The following is a 17,297-nucleotide window of genomic DNA, read 5'->3' on the forward strand; positions in this document are numbered from 1 at the left end:
GCGCTGCGCGCTCCCGCGACAGGAAATCCATTTTTGGCAGGCATTCACATTTTGGCACGGCTCCTGTTCTAGTTTAAGCAAGTTTAGTGACTATTGCAAACGTTTCCATCTGCTCAATTCTCATGCCAAACTAAGTATCATCGGTATGTATCGTTGAGTAGCATGGTAATTGTAATAGAGTGATGTAAGTTGTTGTGGTGCCATCTCCTGGTGAATGTTGGTTATAGTGTTCTGTGGTTACTTTTTGGTTGGCCAACGATTTACGTTGTAATAATAATAATAATAATAATGGATTAGATTTATATAGCGCTTTTCTAGACACTCAAAGCGCTTCACAGAGAAGTGAGAACCGATATTACAACCGATATTGAGCTACCTGACGACCATAGACATCTTATAAGGGTACACAGCATGGAGCGCTACTGCCTACTGGCGCTGACGAGACACGGGGCCGCCATCTTGGAGTGGTGATCCGCTCCACTCAGTGCAATTCATTTGGCAGGAGCCATGAACTGTCAGCACATTTAATTAATCTTACCTCACTGAATACCACTGATGTTCACGCGCTTTGTTGTGATACCTGTAGCTATGATAAAGGACACATGTTTTATTATTCACAGTTTGCTTAACAGTAATAGAATATTCTTATATGCTATAAATGACCAGACGTCCCAGATCAAAACTGGGAATATAATCCCAGAGAAGGGGGGGGGGGAACGGTCAGCTATTTTTAAATTGAAGAAACAATATGATTAGGTTATATATACACGCTACATAAACAATGTATGAATACATTAGATATCTATATACTGTATCTTATAGACTGTATCTCTGTTGCTGCAGCAGCAGAGAATTTATTCTGTCTTGACACTTTGTATTGATATTTTGTATTACATTCTTCCCTTAAATCAGTGGTCCCCAACCTTTTTGTAGCTGTGGACCGGTCTACGCTTGAAAATTTGTCCCATGGACCGGTGGGGGAGGGGGGGGGGTATTTTTATTTTTATTTTTATTTTATTTTTTTCATAAAGAAATACAATCGTGTGCTTACGGACTGTATCCCTGCAGACTGTTTTGATCTATATTGATATATAATCCATATATTGTGTTTCTTATGTTGATTTAATTAAAAAAAATATATATATATAATTTTTTTTTTTTTTTTTTTTTTTTTTTTTTTTTTTTTTACATTTCTAGTGCGGCCCGGTACCAATCGGTCCGGCCGCGGCCCGGTGGTTGGGGACCACTGCCTTAAATGATCATGTTTCCAGTGATTGTTTTATATGTATTTTTTATGTATGTCGCTTTGGATAAAAGCGTCTGCCAAATACTTAAACATAAACATATATAAACACCTTAAAGTCTTTATATCAGCTAAAACCACCAATCTGTTTCACTGGATTCAGAATAAAACCAAATTCTGTCTTACCCAACAATGTTAGTATTTGAATATTGTTACTTGAAGACTTATTCTTGGTTACAATTATACAGTTAAGAAAGTATTGTTGTATACTTTGCCTAAAATACCCTATCTCAGTGGCCTAGTGGTTAGAGTGTCCGTCCTGAGATCGGTAGGTTGGGAGTTCAAATCCCGGCCGAGTCATACCAAAGACTTTAAAAATGGGACCCATTACCTCCCTGCTTGGCACTCAGCATCAAGGGTTGGAATTGGGGGTTAAATCACCAAAATGATTCCCGGGCGCAGCCACCGCTGCTGCCCACTGCTCCCCTCACCTCCCAGGGGGTGATCAAGGGTGATGGGTCAAATGCAGAGAATAATTTCGCCACACCTAGTGTGTGTGACACAATCATTGGTACTTTAACTTTAACTTTTAAATGAGAATGCATCACAATTAGAGATGTCCGATAATATCAGCCGATAAATGCTTAAAAATGTAATATCGGAAATTATCGGTATCGTTTTTTTATTATCGGTATCGTTTTTGTTTTTTTAGTTTTTTTTGTTTTTTTATTAAATCAACATAAAAAACACAAGATACACTTACAATTAGTGCATTAACCCAAAAAACTCATTCACACAAAAGGGTTGTTTCTTTCTGTTATTAATATTCTGGTTCCTACATTATATATCAATATATATCAATACAGTCTGCAAGGGATACAGTCCGTAAGCACACATGATTGTGTGTGCTGCTGGTCCATTAATAGTACTAACCTTTAACAGTTAATTTTACTCATTTTCATTAATTACTAGTTTCTAGTTAACTGTTTTTATATTGTTTTACTTTCTTTTTTATTCAAGAAAATGTTTTTAATTTATTTATCTTATTTTATTTTATTAACTTTTTTAAAAAGGACCTTATCTTCACCATACCTGGTTGTCCAAATTAGGCATAATAATGTGTTAATTCCATGACTGTATATATCGGTTGATATCGGCATCGGTAATTAAAGAGTTGGACAAAATCGAAATATCGGATATCAGCAAAAAGCCATTATCGGACATCCCTAATCACAATCAGTACTATTGAAGATATTTGCTCCTTCTCCACTCTGTGGTAATATTATTTTCACAAAATACAACCAATAGTACGTTAATGTTAAATCTTACTTGTGAAAAGTAATCCCCCGATTCTTATTTTCAACAGTCCCATCATTTGAGTAGGAAAACGCTGAACACCATCTTTGTTTTCTACCTGTCAACCTGTCAGTTTAGGCTCCTCATCACCACTTCAAGATGGCGGCCCAATTTCTCGCTTCACAGCAGCCAATGCTGCGTCTACTTATAACATGTCTATGCCTGACAGCGAGTGTGTGAGTCTGTTCTGAAGTATGAAGTAAAGAAATGTAACAAAAATAAATTAATACATAAATTAATACAAAAAAATAAAATAAAAAAAGAGACGTAACTTCATCACCTCGCCTGGTTATTGACTCCAACCCAGAATATTACAGTAATATTTGATTGTGGTGTATTATTTGTTGGCTGTGATGTAATTTGGGACGTTTTATGGCCAAAAGGCAGTCGTGCTAATTTTCGTAATTTCATACTGTGAAGTGAATGTTAGCATTAGGGCTGCAACTAACGATTAATTTGATAATCGATTAATCTGTCGATTATTACTTTGTTAATCGATTAATAATCGGATAAAAGAGACAAACTACATTTCTATCCTTTCCAGTATTTTATTTAAAAAAAAACAGCATACTGGCATCATACTTATTTTGATTATTGTTTCTCAGCGGTTTGTACATGTTGCAGTTTATAAATAAAGGTTTATAAAAAAATAATAATAATAAATTAAAATTTAAAAAATTGCCTCTGCGCATAGCATAGATCCAACGAATCGATGACTAAATTAATCGCCAACTATTTTTATAATCGATTAGTTGTTGCAGCCCTAGTTAGCATAGTAAGATAGTTTGCTGTAGAGTGCTTAAAATACATATTTTTTTGGTGTTTCTTTATCCAGAATATAAAGCATTTGTTATTGTAGTATGCTTGTGTGTGTAATAGGCATACTTGCCAACCTTGAGACCTCCGAATTCGGGAGATTGAGGGGGGTTGAGGTGGGCGGGGTGGGTTTAGGGGGGAGGAGTATATTTATATCTAGAATTCACTGAAATTCAAGTATTTCTTATATATATATACATATATATATACCGGTGTGTGTGTATATATATATATATATATATATATATATATATATATAAAATAAATACTGTAATTTCAGTGTTCATTTATTTACACATATACACACACATAACACTCCTCTACTCATTGTTGTATTTGAAAGTGCAATGCTTTGCAGCCAGTAGCACAGCCTTTGAAGGAGCATAGGTATGGGCAGCATCTGTGAAATTTAATTTGCAGGAAAGGAGTGAGTTTAGGGTTGAATTGTCCATCCTCGTTCTATTCTCTGTCACTCGCCGCCGCCATGACTGTCTCTTCTTCCTTCTTCTGCTTCGTCTCCGTCTTGTTGTGTGCACTCTCCAAAAGCCGTAGATGTTATGACGTGACTGGGCCGGCACGCTGTTTATATGGAGGAAAAGCGGACGTGACGACAGGCTGTCCTCACTCAGGTCCGCATGGACCTGGAGGGGGTGTGCCTGTTGTCCAGCTGGAAATCGGGAGAATGGTTGTCCCGGGAGATCTTCGGGAGAGGCACTGAAATTCAGGAGTCTCCCGGAAAATTCGGGATGGTTGGCAAGTATGGTAATTGGTGTCTTTAATGTAAGCATCCTTTCTGCTTGTAGGTTTACAGTTTGACCTCTTTTACGGTCAATAAAGCTGTGGACAAGAAGACGTTTTTCAGAGTTTGATCAAGAAAATGTGTTTGGGTAAAGCCAAGATATTCGTACATTTTTATTTTTTTTAATTATTTTTGTTTTTTACCTCCTCGCTCATAGCAACGTCTTTATTGAATTTGTGTAGGACTTTTCAAACATATTTACAATATTTCCCTTTGTAGTCGAGTAAAAATACAAACTCCTGGCTCGCTGGGGGAAGAGGAGGACGAAGGAAACGTCAAAGAAGAAAAAAACGGAGGCTTTTTCCCCAACTTTCACACTGAATTCTGCACATAAACTTAACTTTGTCTCACTTCGTAACAACAACGATCATTTCACAACAGAAGCCATCATCCACGCAAGCTGATCCCAGTAATGCCGTCTCGCCAAAAGCAGGTATCGCCGTTATTTACACAAGTGTCACATGACACAACCGCGTAACGACATGAAGTTAGCTTAGTAAGTTTTCAATCTCCCGTTACTTCGTCACTCTGACGTAGTGACGTAACGTCTCGATAAAACTTGCCTCCCAAATAAAAAGACGTGTGATAGTTAAGTACAATTTGGCAGTCAGTCAAATATTCGCGCCGGACTAATTCCTAAGCAAATAAGTAACATACTCCTTCAACTTTTGTCCGATAAATCAGCTAAATGAAGGTTGACCACGTCCAATCGCGTTACAAAAATTTTATTTTTTACGTTTTTTTCTTGCGAAAAAAAAGTTGCGAACTATTAGATTACTATCGTTGATTAAAGATATTCTTACAAATCGAGGGCGGCACAACAATAGTGACATCATCCCTGGCGAGCAAGTCAGGCAACTACCGTATTTTTCGGAGTATAAGTCGCACCTGCCGAAAATGCATAATAAAGAAGGGAAAAAACATATATAAGTCGCACTGGACTATGAAAAAAACTGCGACTTATAGTCCGAAAAATACGGTACTTCTCTACTTCAAAAAAAAAAAAAAATAATTTAAAAAAACACGGCAACATGTACTTGTTTTGATTATTATTATTTATTTGATTGTATGTGAATGTTGAATATTATAAATAAAGGTTTTAAAAATAAAAAAATAACTACCGTATTTTTCGGACTATAAGTCGCAGTTTTTTTCATAGTTTGGCCGGGGGTGCGACTTATACTCAGGAGCGACTTATGTGTGAAATTATTAACACATTAGCGTAAAATATCAAATAATATTATTTAGCTCATTCGCGTAAGAGACTAGACGTATAAGATTTCATGGGATTTAGCGATTAGGAGTGACAGATTGTTTGGTAAACGTATAGCATGTTCTATATGTTATAGTTATTTGAATGACTCTTACCATAATATGTTACGTTAACATACCAGGCACGTTCTCAGTTGGTTATTTATGCCTCATATAACGTACACTTATTCAGCCTGTTGTTCACTATTCTTTATTTATTTTAAATTGCCTTTCAAATGTCTATTCTTGGTGTTGGCTTTTATCAAATAAATGTCCCCAAAAAATGCGACTTATACTCCAGTGCGACTTATACATGTTTTTTTTTCCTTCTTTATTATGCATTTTCGGCCGGTGCGACTTATACTCCGAAAAATACGGTACTTCTTTTTTTTTTTTTACAGGGCAATACATTTTTATCTAATTTCTTATAAACATTTATAATTCACACTAAAGTCAAGGCACTTTCAACATCAAGGAAATAAAACAAAAGCAAATACAGATAGTGTATTAAATATAATAAATAATAATAATAAAATATATGTCCAAAAAGACAAAAAGGGCTACCTAAATCACTTTAAATGTTTTTAACAGTTTCTTCTTTTTCTTTCAACATTTAAGCGTCTAAATCAATTTCCGATCTCTCTGTCGATTATAAGTTATGTTTTTGATGTTTTGTATGCCGTGTGTGTTTGTGTGTTGTATGCCTTTTTTGTTGAAGAAAACTATGTTTATATCCTCAAAAATCTCCAAAGCGGAATATTTTGATGTGAAGAAACATAACAACGTCTAACGGCTAACTTGGCAGTAAGAGGATATATGGACTCATTGTTCTTCCACCATAGAAGTGGGTCAAAATCTAGTTTTTAATGCAATATGGACTTATATCTGCTGCTATAAAAACATTTGTTATTGCTTTAGCCCTGCCTGACTCGCCGAGGAGAGGCTGCTTACCACTTTTTATTGTTTTTGTTATAATCTGTCTTAACAGCCAACTCCTGCCTTAGTCTGTTCACTGGGTTTTTGGCAAGTGTGCCTTGATTATCTTCATACACTGAACGTGTCTCCGGTTGGAACGTGTCATCAACACTTTTTAAACTTGTTGATGTCATTTGCTCCTCCCTCCACTATGATGCCTTTCAATTTGACCTTGTTCCCTGATCTTTCATGCTTTGCATCTTTGGCTTTGAAGAGATGGTCTCTATCATCACCTGTTTGCCCTTCTAACCTGCTCAGTGGCCTTGTGGTTAAAGTGTCCGCCCTGAGATCGGTAGGTCGTGAGTTCAAACCCAAGTCATACCAAATACTATAAAAATGGGACCCATTACCTCCCTGCTTGGCACTCAGCATCAACGGTTGGAATTGGGGGTTAAATCACCAAAATTATTCCTGCTCAGTGCTCCACTCCCCTCCCAGGGGGTGAACAAGGGGATGGGTCAATTGTAGAGGACACATTTTACCACACAATCATTGGTACTTTTAACTTAAAGGCCTACTGAAATGCGATTTTCTCATTTAAACGAGGATAGCAGGTCCATTCTATGTGTCATACTTGATCATTTCGCGATATTGCCATATTTTTGCTGAAAGGATTTAGTAGAGAACATCGACGATAAAGTTCGCAACTTTTGGTCGCTGATAAAAAAGCCTTGCCTGTACCGGAAGTAGCAGACGATATGCGCGTGACGTCACAGGTTGTGGAGCTCCTCACATCCGCACATTGTTTACAATCATGGCCACCAGCAGCGAGAGCGATTCAAACCGAGAAAGCGATGATTTCCCCATTAATTTGAGCGAGGATGAAAGATTTGTGGATGAGGAAAGTGAGAGTGAAGGACTAGAGGGCAGTGGGAGCGATTCAGATAGGGAAGATGCTGTGAGAGGCGGGTGGGACCTGATATTCAGCTGGGAATGACTAAAACAGTAAATAAACACAAGACATATATATACTCTATTAGCCACAACACAACCAGGTTTATATTAAGTATGCCACAAATTAATCCCGCATAACAAACACCTCCCCCCTCCCGTCCATATAACCCGCCAATACAACGCAAACACCTGCACAACACACTCAATCCCACAGCCCAAAGTACCGTTCACCTCCCCAAAGTTCATACAGCACATATATTTCCCCAAAGTTACGTACGTGACATGCATATAGCGGCCCGCACGTACGGGCAAGCGATCAAATGTTTGGAAGCCGCAGCTGCATGCGTACTCACGGTACCGCGTCTGCGCATCCAACTCAAAGTCCTCCTGGTAAGAGTCTCTGTTGTCCCAGTTCTCCACAGGCCAATGGTAAAGCTTGACTGTCATCTTCCGGGAATGTAAACAATGAAACACCGGCCGTGTTTGTGTTGCTGCAGCCGCCCGCAATACACCGCTTCCCACCTACAGCTTTCTTCTTTGCTGTCTCCATTCTGATTGAACAAATTGCAAAAGATTCACCAACACAGATGTCCAGAATACTGTGTAATTGTGCGATGAAAACACATGACTTAATAGCTGGCCACCATGCTGTCCCAAAATGTCCTCTACAATCCGTGACGTCACGTGCCGGCGTCATCATACCGAGACGTTTTCAGCAGGATATTCCGCGCGGAATTTAAAATGGCACTTTGGTAAACTAACCCGGCCGTATTGGCATGTGTTGCAATGTTAAGATTTCATCATTGATATATAAACTATCAGACTGCGTGGTCGGTAGTAGTGGGTTTCAGTAGGTCTTTAACTCCTGCAACCTTTCTGGCATTATCTCATCCATCATTTTTCTTACATAGGGATTCTTTGTGTCCAGCTTTGACAGTACCTGCACCACACTCTGACTACACTGGCTTGAAGGAGTCTGGTAGCCCGCCAAGTATCATGACTATGGTTAGCCCATCAGTCATGGCTTCTGTGTGATAAGAATTTCCGCTCTTATTATATAGTCAGTGACACTTTCATTGTCCATCTTCTTTGTCTTGGTCAACGATGTGTACAGGCTTATTATTCTCGGCTCGTTCGTCCCAGATTAATGCTCTTTCAATATTTTCAGGGCTTTTCCGCCGTCGTCAGCAGCTTCATGTCGAATCAGCGACAAGCTCTTGTCATCAATTAGCCTTATTAGCTCGGCATAGCATTTTTCCTTCTGTCTTCTGCTGAATTGTCTCCTTTAATTTTAAGATTTATAAATGACCAAGTAACCTTGTTTCCCATAGGTCATATTTATCTTCTTTTCCATCTATATATCATAGTGTCATGTACATAGTGTGTATATACCCCCCCCCTCCCAAATCACCTGACATGTATACTTTGTATATGTACACAATTTTTCCATTTTTTTAACGTAATTTTTTTATATACATTTTACAGGTTATATAACTTTTATTATTGAATGCATCAAATGTGATGAATATGTAATGGACCACAACGGAAACAAGCCTTTTGGCTTTTTGTGCCATCCATTTGCCTTTTTTAAAGCATGACATGGATTCAAGTCTTTAAGATGTCAATAAACTTCTCAATCAATCAATCAATCAATATTGGCACCATAGTGGTACGTCACTTCCTGGTGCACAGCGCTCCAAAATAAAAGCGTAGAATATAGCAAGTAAAGGCGCAATCAAATTATCATGTTCAACAGAATAATTGTTTATATACAGTACAAGTGCCTGCGATTGGCCATGCTAATTTGAGTTAGCTTGTCTCCAAACTAGTCTATTGTATGTTAGCATTATAGCTCAAACTTCATCCTGCATAATTGTATTGCTTTTTTTCAGTTTATTCCAAATTATATTATTAATCTGACGTGATTCCTACATGTATGTGCACTTCATGTGTACATATAATGTACTTTCTCTAGTATGGTTGGTTTTACGGTGACTTCATTGTGAAGAATATCAACATAACACCTACCGTATTTTTCGGACTATAAGGCGCACTTAAAATCCTTTCATTTTCTCAAAACTCGACAGTGCGCCTTATAACCCGGTGCGCCTAATGTACGGAATAATTTTGGTTGTGCTTACCGACCTCGATTTTATTTGGTACATGGTGAAATGATTAGTGGGACCAGTAGATGGCAGTCACACATAAGAGATACATTGTAAATGGGTTATACTTGTATACACACACATTCACACACTGATGACAGGAGCTGTCATGCAAGGCGCTAACCACGAGCCATCAGGGGCAAGGGTTAAGTGTCTTGCTTAGGACTAGGTTGGTAGAAGCTGGGGATCGAATCAGAAACCCCCAGGTTGCTGGCACGGCCACTCTCCCAACCGCTCCATGCCGTCCTCGTGTAGATGCGTGTAGACTGCAATATGACTCAAGTAAACAACACTAAAATGTTATATGTTCCGTTGAAAATATAGAAAGTATATCAAAAATATATCAAAATGTTTTAGTACGACTTTAGTGAGCTATGAAGCCGCACCGCTTGATGGATTGTACTGTGCTTCAACATACTAGTATTATTATGGTGTGTGTATAAGGTAAGACATATTATCTGGCGTTTTGTTTCGCAATATTATGTAAAAGCAACTTTTCTTACCTTCTGATAACTGCTGATCTGTATTTGGGATCCGCAAAAGTCCTGAAAATTTGCGTGTGTCCGTCTTTGTAGTCTGTGCCGACACCGTAGTTGATAAGCTTCTTCTTTTTCTCTATCCTCTTGTTATGGGACATTCATCCTCCGCTGTTGCCATTTTTAAAATAAAGTAGTGTAAAGTTCTTACTTATATCTGTCAGTAAACTTGCCATGAAAGTGCTAAAACATACCGGTGTAGTGAGGTTACATTATTCACCCAAGGAACTTTAGTTATTAGAGAGTTCCGGTCAGACGTTTTTTCATGGGTGTTGTTGTTTCCGGATGAGGAGATGCTGCTCTGTTATTGGTTGAAGTAAAGTCTGAATGTCATTAAAACAGTTATCTCCGTCTTTTGACACTTCTTCCACTCCCGTCCTTGCACGCTACACCGCTACAACAAAGATGACGGGGAGAAGACGCTGTCGAAGGTGAGCCACGTAAATAAGACCGCCCACAAAACGGCGCATAATGAAGCGACTGTCAGAAAGCGGTTTGAAGATGATTTGTAAAACATCATCTATGCAACATTTTGACCAAAGAACCACCATCACATGTTATGTAGACCACAAGGAAGTGTTTTTGATTCAGAAAAAAAAAAAGAATAATATGACCCCTTTAATGCGCCCTATAATCCGCTGTGCCTTTTGTATGAAAATAGACCTGACTAGACCCGCTCCTCGTCAGTGTGCCTTTTAATCTGGTGCGCCCTATGGTCCGGAAAATACAATAGGGTTTTTTTTCCAAATCCAACTCAGAGGATTGTTTACATATTTGGCAAACTAAATGGCAACATTCAGGGAGGGCAGAATAAAATATAGCCGGTGTTACCTTTTACAATAAGTAGCAATTGAAACTGCATTGAACAAAGAGAGCACAGTCTACAAAGTCTGACATGTCTGAGCTAAAGTGTATTTGTGTTCTGTAGACGTCCGGCAGCTGATTGGTCATCAAGAAGAATATCCCTTTACACCACAGGACGGAAGCTCCACTTTGAAGCAGGAGGATCCACAGCCCCTCCACCTTAAATACTGTATCAGTCAGTCAGGAGAAGAGTGTCTTCAAGGGCTGCAGGAGGCTGATCTCACCAACCTGCCTCTGACTGGTTTCTCTGTGAAGACTGAAGACCATGAAGACAAACCACAAGGTGACAACCTATTTGCTCCTCTATCAGACGACACAACATCACACTCTGCTGAGGATGAAAACGAGTACCACACCCAAGTACCTTTGAGCAGCCATACAGACTGTGAGGGTGATATGAGGACTCACACTGACAACCAACACCCTGAATGCTCTGAAAAGAAGACAGGTAAAAAAGATTTTACCTGCTTGTATAGTGCTGAAATGTTTTGTAAAAAAAGTAATTATGCTCAACGCATGAGAACACACACGCAAGAGAAACCTTTCAGATGCTCAGTTTGCTGCAATAGATTTTCTCAGAAGGCCACTCTGATTTTGCACATGAGAACGCACACAGGAGAAAAACCTTTCGAATGTTCGGTTTGTGGCAACGCATTTTCTCTGCGGCACAACCTGAAACTACACATGAGAACGCACACAGGAGAAAAACCTTATATTTGCTCAGTTTGCTGTAAAAAGTTTTCCCAGAAATCTAATTTGACTGTACACATGAGAACACACACGCAAGAAAAACCTTTCAGGTGCTCAGTTTGCTGCAATACATTTTCTCTGAAGGGCACTTTGACTGCACACATGAGAACACACACGCAAGAAAAACCTTTTAAATGCTCATTTTGTGGAGCTACATTTACTCAGAGGGCCAACCTGAAATTTCACATGAGAAAACACACAGGATAAAAACCTTTCAGTTGTCCACTTCGTGATGAAGGTTAATCTGAAAAGCAAAGTTTGACAGCACAAACGTCGGCACACAACAGAGAATAAATGTTTTCCTGTCCAGTTTGTGCTATATGATTGTCAAGTTGTAGAAGTAGAATATCTTGCATGGAAAATAGCAGTAGTAGAAGTAGTAATAGTAATAACAGTTTATTTTATTTTTTTATACTTAATATTCATTGGGATTTGTATATTATTATATATTATTGGAAACAAATATATAGGTATCTAAACTAAAAAAAAAGTAGTATAATTACATTTTGTTTATAATTGAATAAATAATTAAAAAATAAATAAAAACAGTATTAACAATCATAGATAAATGTAACAAAACATGCTTGTGGGATCAATATATGTTTTCTTTACACTAGGTTTCTTATCATCTAAAAGGTGGTTCTTTACCAAGAATAAGTATTTAGATTTTTTTTTTTTTCTAAATAAATTATCCACTTCAACCATCTTTTCTTGACCAGGTCTTCCATAGTATGTAGTATCATACTTGCCAACCTTGAGACCTCCGATTTCGGGAGGTGGGGGGTGGGGGCGTGGTCGGGGGTGGGGCAGGGCGTGGTTAAGAGGGGAGGAGTATATTGACAGCTAGAATTCACCAAGTCAAGTATTTCATATATATATATATATATATATATATATATATATATCTACATCCTGAAAATATGCAAACAAAACTGTGTTTAGATAATTGATACTTCAAACTTGCATAAATAAATCTTAAGGAATATAGCATAACTTGGCTTCTGAGAGCTTCAAAATGTAACGAATAAAATGCTAAAGTTGTTGATAAACAAGCAATTATTTTAATAATTAAATATGGTCATTTTAAATGAATTATTATGAAAATGTAAAATTAATTATGTCAAATCTGTTTATTTTAATGAATAATTCTAATGCCTGGATGTAATAAGGAGTCAGAAAAAATACAAATAAAAATACAATTAATTTTGATGTTTTTAGCAAAATATAGTAAAAATGTATTTAGTTTTTGTTTTTTTTAATTAATAAATATATTTATTTTTAGGTAAGATAAACATAATAATACAATTTATCTCTCGTCTGGATGATTTATTTCTTGTCACCTTGTTGTCCTCCCGTTGTGAAAAAAGGCTGTCCTCACTCAGGTGCATGGAGCTGGAGGGGGCGTGGCCTCCAGCTCCAGCTGAAAATCGGGAGATTTTCGGGAGAATATTTGTCCCGGGAGGTTTTCGGGAGAGGCGCTGAATTTCGGGAGTCTCCCGGAAAATTCGGGAGGGTTGGCAAGTATGGTAGTATATGAGTCATGTTTGTGTTTGGATCATTTCAGTGTTGATTATCTCACATCGGTCTCTTGCCACCCCAGACAAACCTGGAAGTAATCTTATCCCAGGCTGATAATAATTGTTTATTTCTGTCATTTACACGTCACTTAGATAGTGGTGATCTGTTGTGTGTATGACACTGGATTCCCTCATGAGTTCCAGGTTAGTGTGCCACTAAGAACAGCAGCTACATTATTTTAGATCAACTCTGAAGCAAATAAACAATGTTGACTAACATGCTCAGACAGTCTGGTTGGTGGAGGACAACATTGGAGTTTTCCCTCACATCAAAAGTGTGTTTGTTATGTTATCTCTCTTTATGATGGCAGCAATCAGTTCATTCTTGAAGAACATTTATTATGTTATCTGTCTCACTCTTTCCTTCTTTGCCTTCTGGAAGACTCTCTCTGTTTTTTCTGCCGGCCTCTGATGTGTGTTTGTATGAAGCCTGGTACATGAAATGTGCTTTGCTGTTTTCAAAAATATTCATTAAAAAAAAGTGCAGCATACATTTAATACGGTGACACTGATTTTGTTACATACTGTTTAAACCAGTGGTTCTTAACCTGGGTTCGATGGAACCCTAGGGGTTCGGTGAGTCGGGCTCAGGGGTTCGGCGGAGGTCGAGACACACCCGACTCATCGTGTAAATAAAAACTTCTCCCTATCGGCGTAATACGGATACGGCAACAGCAGAAGTCAGACTGATTTGCAGGTGTGTAATTTGTTGTGAGTTTATGCACTGTGTTGGTTTTGTTCTTTGAACAAGGTGATGTTCATGCACGGTTCATTTTGTGCACCAGTACAAAAACATGGTAACACTTTAGTATGGGGAACATATTCATTATTAATTAGTTGCTTATTTACATGCAAATTAGTAACATATTGGCTCTTAACAAGTCATTATTAAGTACTTATTAATGCCTTATTCGGCATGGCCTTATTATAACCCTAACCCTCTAACCCTGCCCTAACCCTCTAACCCAGGGGTGTCAAACTCAAATACAGAGTGGGCCAAAATTTAAAACTGAACAAAGCCGCAGGCCAAGGTTGAACAAATTAACCTTTTAATAGGGACCCAAACAAGTTTTGCATTGAATATTGAACAAGCAAGGCTTATATAACTTTATAGTGACATGCAAAATCGAGTTTCAAATAATAATAATAATAATTTAAAAAATATCAATGGCATATCAAATACAATTTAAATAAAAATTGAATGCCTCTTTTCTATTTGCAGCCTTCTGAGGTAAATATCAACATTAACTTTTTCCACAGGCTAATAAATTTGAAAATAAAATAACAATGAATATAACAACCATTCAGGACTTTAAACTGCTCAGTTTGCAACACACTGATCTAATCTGATGTGCCCAAGCCAGATACCTGCCATCTTTTCTTGGATGCTAGTTCATTAATGTCAGGGCTCAGGCTTTGAGTTGATGCACCTTTATTATCGAACAAAGGTGTTCATCAGTCATTATATCTCGTCCACCCGGACCACAGTCTTGGGGGAGTGCCTTAAATGCACTGCCTTTATGGTACTCTACAAGCTATCGTCACGTCCGTTTTTCGTCCATTCTAACATCGTTCAGACCCGATCACAAGATATGTGCGGCTTCTGTACGCACACACGAGTGAATGCAACGCATACTTCATTAACAGCGATACAGGTTAAACTGAGGGTGCAAGTATAAAAAACGTTAACACTGTTAGAAATATACGCCACACTGTGAATCCACACCAAACAAGAATGACAAACACATTTTGGGAGAAAATCCGCACTGTAACACAACATAAACACAACAGAACAAATACCCAGAATCCTTTGCAGCACTAACTCTTCCGGGACGCTACAAAATACACCCCCCACTACCGCCAAACCTCCCCCACACACACACACACCTTGTAGCGTCCCGGAAGAGTTAGTGCTGCAAAGGGTTCTGGGTATTTGTTCTGTTGTGTTTATGTTGTGTTACGATGCGGATGTTCTCCCGAAATGTGTTTGTCATTCTTGTTTGGTGTGGATTCACAGTGTGGCGTATATTTCTAACAGTGTTAAAGTTTTTTATTCGGCTACCCTCAGTGTAACCTGTATCGCTGTTGATGAAGTATGCGTTGCATTCAATTGTGTGTGCGTGCAGAAGCCGCACATGTTATGAGACTGGGCCAGCACTCGTTGGACTGGCTGAAAAACAGCATACCTGACGATTCTCGGGAGGAACGCTGAAGTTTGGAAGACTCCCGGGAGGGTTGGCAAGTATTAGAATTAGCGGTGAATGTGGTGTTACCGCGGCGGCCAGCTTTAGTGTTAATTTGATATCGCCTCAAGGGCCAAGTGAAATTAAACGGCGGGCCAAATTTGGCCCGTGGGCCAGAGTTTGACACCCATGCTCTAACCCTAACCCTAACAAATAACTCTAAATTAAGTCTTTGTTACTTAGAATATGTTCCCCTAGTGTCCAAAAAACTCTGAATTAAGTCTCTGTTACTTAGAATATGTCCCCCATACTAAAGTGTTACCAAAAACATATAACTTTGTCTTGAATTTGAAAATAACCCAACATTTAATTTTTCACTAATGAAGGGTTCGGTGAATGCGCATATGAAACTGGTGGGGTTCCGTACATCCAACAAGGTTAAGAACCACTGGTTTAAATCAACATTTTACTCGTATTGTGTTGAAATACGAGAGAGAAGCACGACAGTTTCTAGATACAGACGCCATACTGTAACAAATCTAAAATCACTGGAAAATAGCAACATTTTGTCTGTTTCAGGTTGAATCCTGTGTGTAGGACTCAAAGGTGCAGCTCTTTGTCCCCAGCTCTCGTCTTAAGCTCTAATGCAGCCACAATATGGCAGCAGTGTGATTCATGGATGTTTTGGCTGCTGTAAAACCTCCACCGAAGAAAAACAAGGCAGACTTTTCTGGTTTTATTTACCGATTTACTCATAGACTGTCTATAAGTCTAGTGCAGTGGTCTTCAACAGGCGGTCCGTGACCCCTCGGGAGTCCGCAGAGGGGTCGAGAACTATTTGGTTGATTAGACTTTTAAAATACGAAACCCAAAACCAGTGAAGTTGGCACGTTGTGTAAATGGTAAATAAAAACAGAATACAATGATTTGCTAATCCTTTTCAACTTATATTCAATTGAATAGACTGCAAAGACAAGATATTTCATGTTCCAACTGAGAAACTTAATTTGTTTTGCAAATAGTCATTAACTTAGCATTTAATGGCGGCAACACTTTGCAAAAAAGTTGTCAGAGGGGCATTTTTACCACTGTGTTACATGGCCTTTCCTTTTAACAACACTCAGTAAACGTTTGGGAACTGAGGAGACCAATTTTTGAAGCTTTACAGGTGGAATTCTTTCCCATTCTTGCTTGATGTACAGCTTAAGTTGTTCAACAGTCCGGGGGTCTCCGTTGTGCTATTTTAGGCTTCATAATGTGCCACACATTTTCAATGGGAGACAGGTCTGGACTACAAGCAGGCCAGTCGAGTACCCGCACTCTTTTACTACGAAGCCACGTTGATGTAACACGTGGCTTGGCATTGTCTTGCTGAAATAAGCAAGGGCGTCCATGATAACGTTGCTCGGATGGCAACATATGTTGCTCCAAAACCTGTGTGTACCTTTCTGCATTAATGGTGCCTTTGTAGTGAGTCTTAGTAGTGAGGTTTTTTTTTTAATAAAAGACACTTCACCATGCCGTCGTTTCACTATTTATTGGTGACCTGTGTTGGAAACACAAAACACACACACACACAGGTCTCAGTTTTCTGGCGGACTGATTTGTGCTCCTTCCAACTCAAAAGTCCATGAACAAAAACGTTTTATCAGGAAAAAAATAATAATGCACAAATCCACATACCCGTGTTGGAAACACAAAACACACACACACACACACACACACACACACAGGTCCCAGCTTTCTGGCGGACTGATTTCTGCTCCTGTGTTGCGTTTATGCGACCAGTCAAACAATTCACACAGTCGACACTCTACTTCTTAATTAGCAGAATTGTGCAGAAAAATAACTTCAAACAACATGTCACTTGTACCCACAGCATTATTGT

General features: G+C 38.6%; 1 protein-coding gene across 2 annotated transcripts in view; it reads left to right on the forward strand.

Moving 5' to 3' along the window:
• Nucleotides 1-16,930, forward strand: part of LOC133617099 (uncharacterized) — a 40,079-nt gene extending 23,149 nt beyond the window's left edge. Inside the window, exons 3-4 of one of the 2 annotated variants that reach the window (XM_061976818.2) lie at nt 10,964-11,347; nt 15,989-16,930. In XM_061976818.2, the coding sequence (XP_061832802.2) occupies nt 10,964-11,347; nt 15,989-15,993 (389 nt within the window). In that variant the 3' untranslated portion in view covers nt 15,994-16,930. Of the gene's footprint in view, nt 1-10,963; nt 12,417-15,988 lie in introns of those variants that run through there. The other variant, XM_061976817.2, reaches the window with a different exon arrangement.
• Nucleotides 16,931-17,297: the final 367 nt, after the last annotated feature.

The sequence above is a fragment of the Nerophis lumbriciformis genome, linkage group LG16, assembly GCF_033978685.3.
Source record: "Nerophis lumbriciformis linkage group LG16, RoL_Nlum_v2.1, whole genome shotgun sequence".
NCBI classification, from domain to species: Eukaryota; Metazoa; Chordata; class Actinopteri; order Syngnathiformes; family Syngnathidae; genus Nerophis; species Nerophis lumbriciformis.